A 624-nucleotide genomic window follows, 5' to 3' on the forward strand; every position below is an offset into this window, starting at 1 on the left:
ATTCAGCGAAGCCCGACGTGCACCAAAACCCTGCTGACACCGCCACCTACCGGACGGAGCGCAGCGAGGGGAGGTAGGCAGGTGGAAGCAGGGTTTTGGTGCGCGGAGGGCGTAGCTGTTCTTTACCGGGGCGATCTGACAGAATTGCTGACAAAGGTTTCTCCTATTCGGGACACAGTTCGCACCTTAAATGGCTCTCGACCAGTCCCCGCACGAGGATCCGACCGTCGTAGCTTACGATTGGTTAACTTTAATCGCTAGACAGTGCGGCGTGTTGGGGGGTTGGGGTTGTTGTAGTAGCCCTCCGCAGGAGAAAAGCGCTCCGCAGGAGCACCCGGAGGGCCGCCGGAGGCAAAAGGGGGGTCCCAGGGGGTCTCCCCCTGGAAATTACCGGTTAAGCAGTAAAAATCAGTAAAAAATATAAATTACCGGTTAAGCAGTAAAAATCAGTAAAAAATATAAATTACCGGTTAAGCAGTAAAAATCAGTAAAAAATATAAATTACCGGTTAAGCAGTAAAAATCAGTAAAAAATATAAATTACTGGTTAAGCAGTAAAATCAGTAAAAATATAAATTACCGGTTAAGCAGTAAAAATCAGTAAAAAATATAAAATTACCGGTTA

General features: G+C 46.6%; 1 protein-coding gene across 1 annotated transcript; it reads left to right on the forward strand.

The window, feature by feature from the left end:
- Positions 1-64: 64 nt before the first annotated feature.
- GGTG_14457 (hypothetical protein) lies at positions 65-446 on the forward strand (the record flags this gene model as incomplete). The annotated part of the gene is made up of 2 exons (XM_009232382.1): positions 65-98; positions 262-446. Coding segments are annotated over 2 exons (171 nt in total), but the record flags the coding sequence as incomplete, so codon positions are not given.
- Between the last annotated feature and the right edge of the window lie 178 nt (positions 447-624).

Source organism: Gaeumannomyces tritici, assembly GCF_000145635.1.
Source record: "Gaeumannomyces tritici R3-111a-1 unplaced genomic scaffold supercont2.485, whole genome shotgun sequence".
NCBI classification, from domain to species: domain Eukaryota; kingdom Fungi; phylum Ascomycota; class Sordariomycetes; order Magnaporthales; family Magnaporthaceae; genus Gaeumannomyces; species Gaeumannomyces tritici.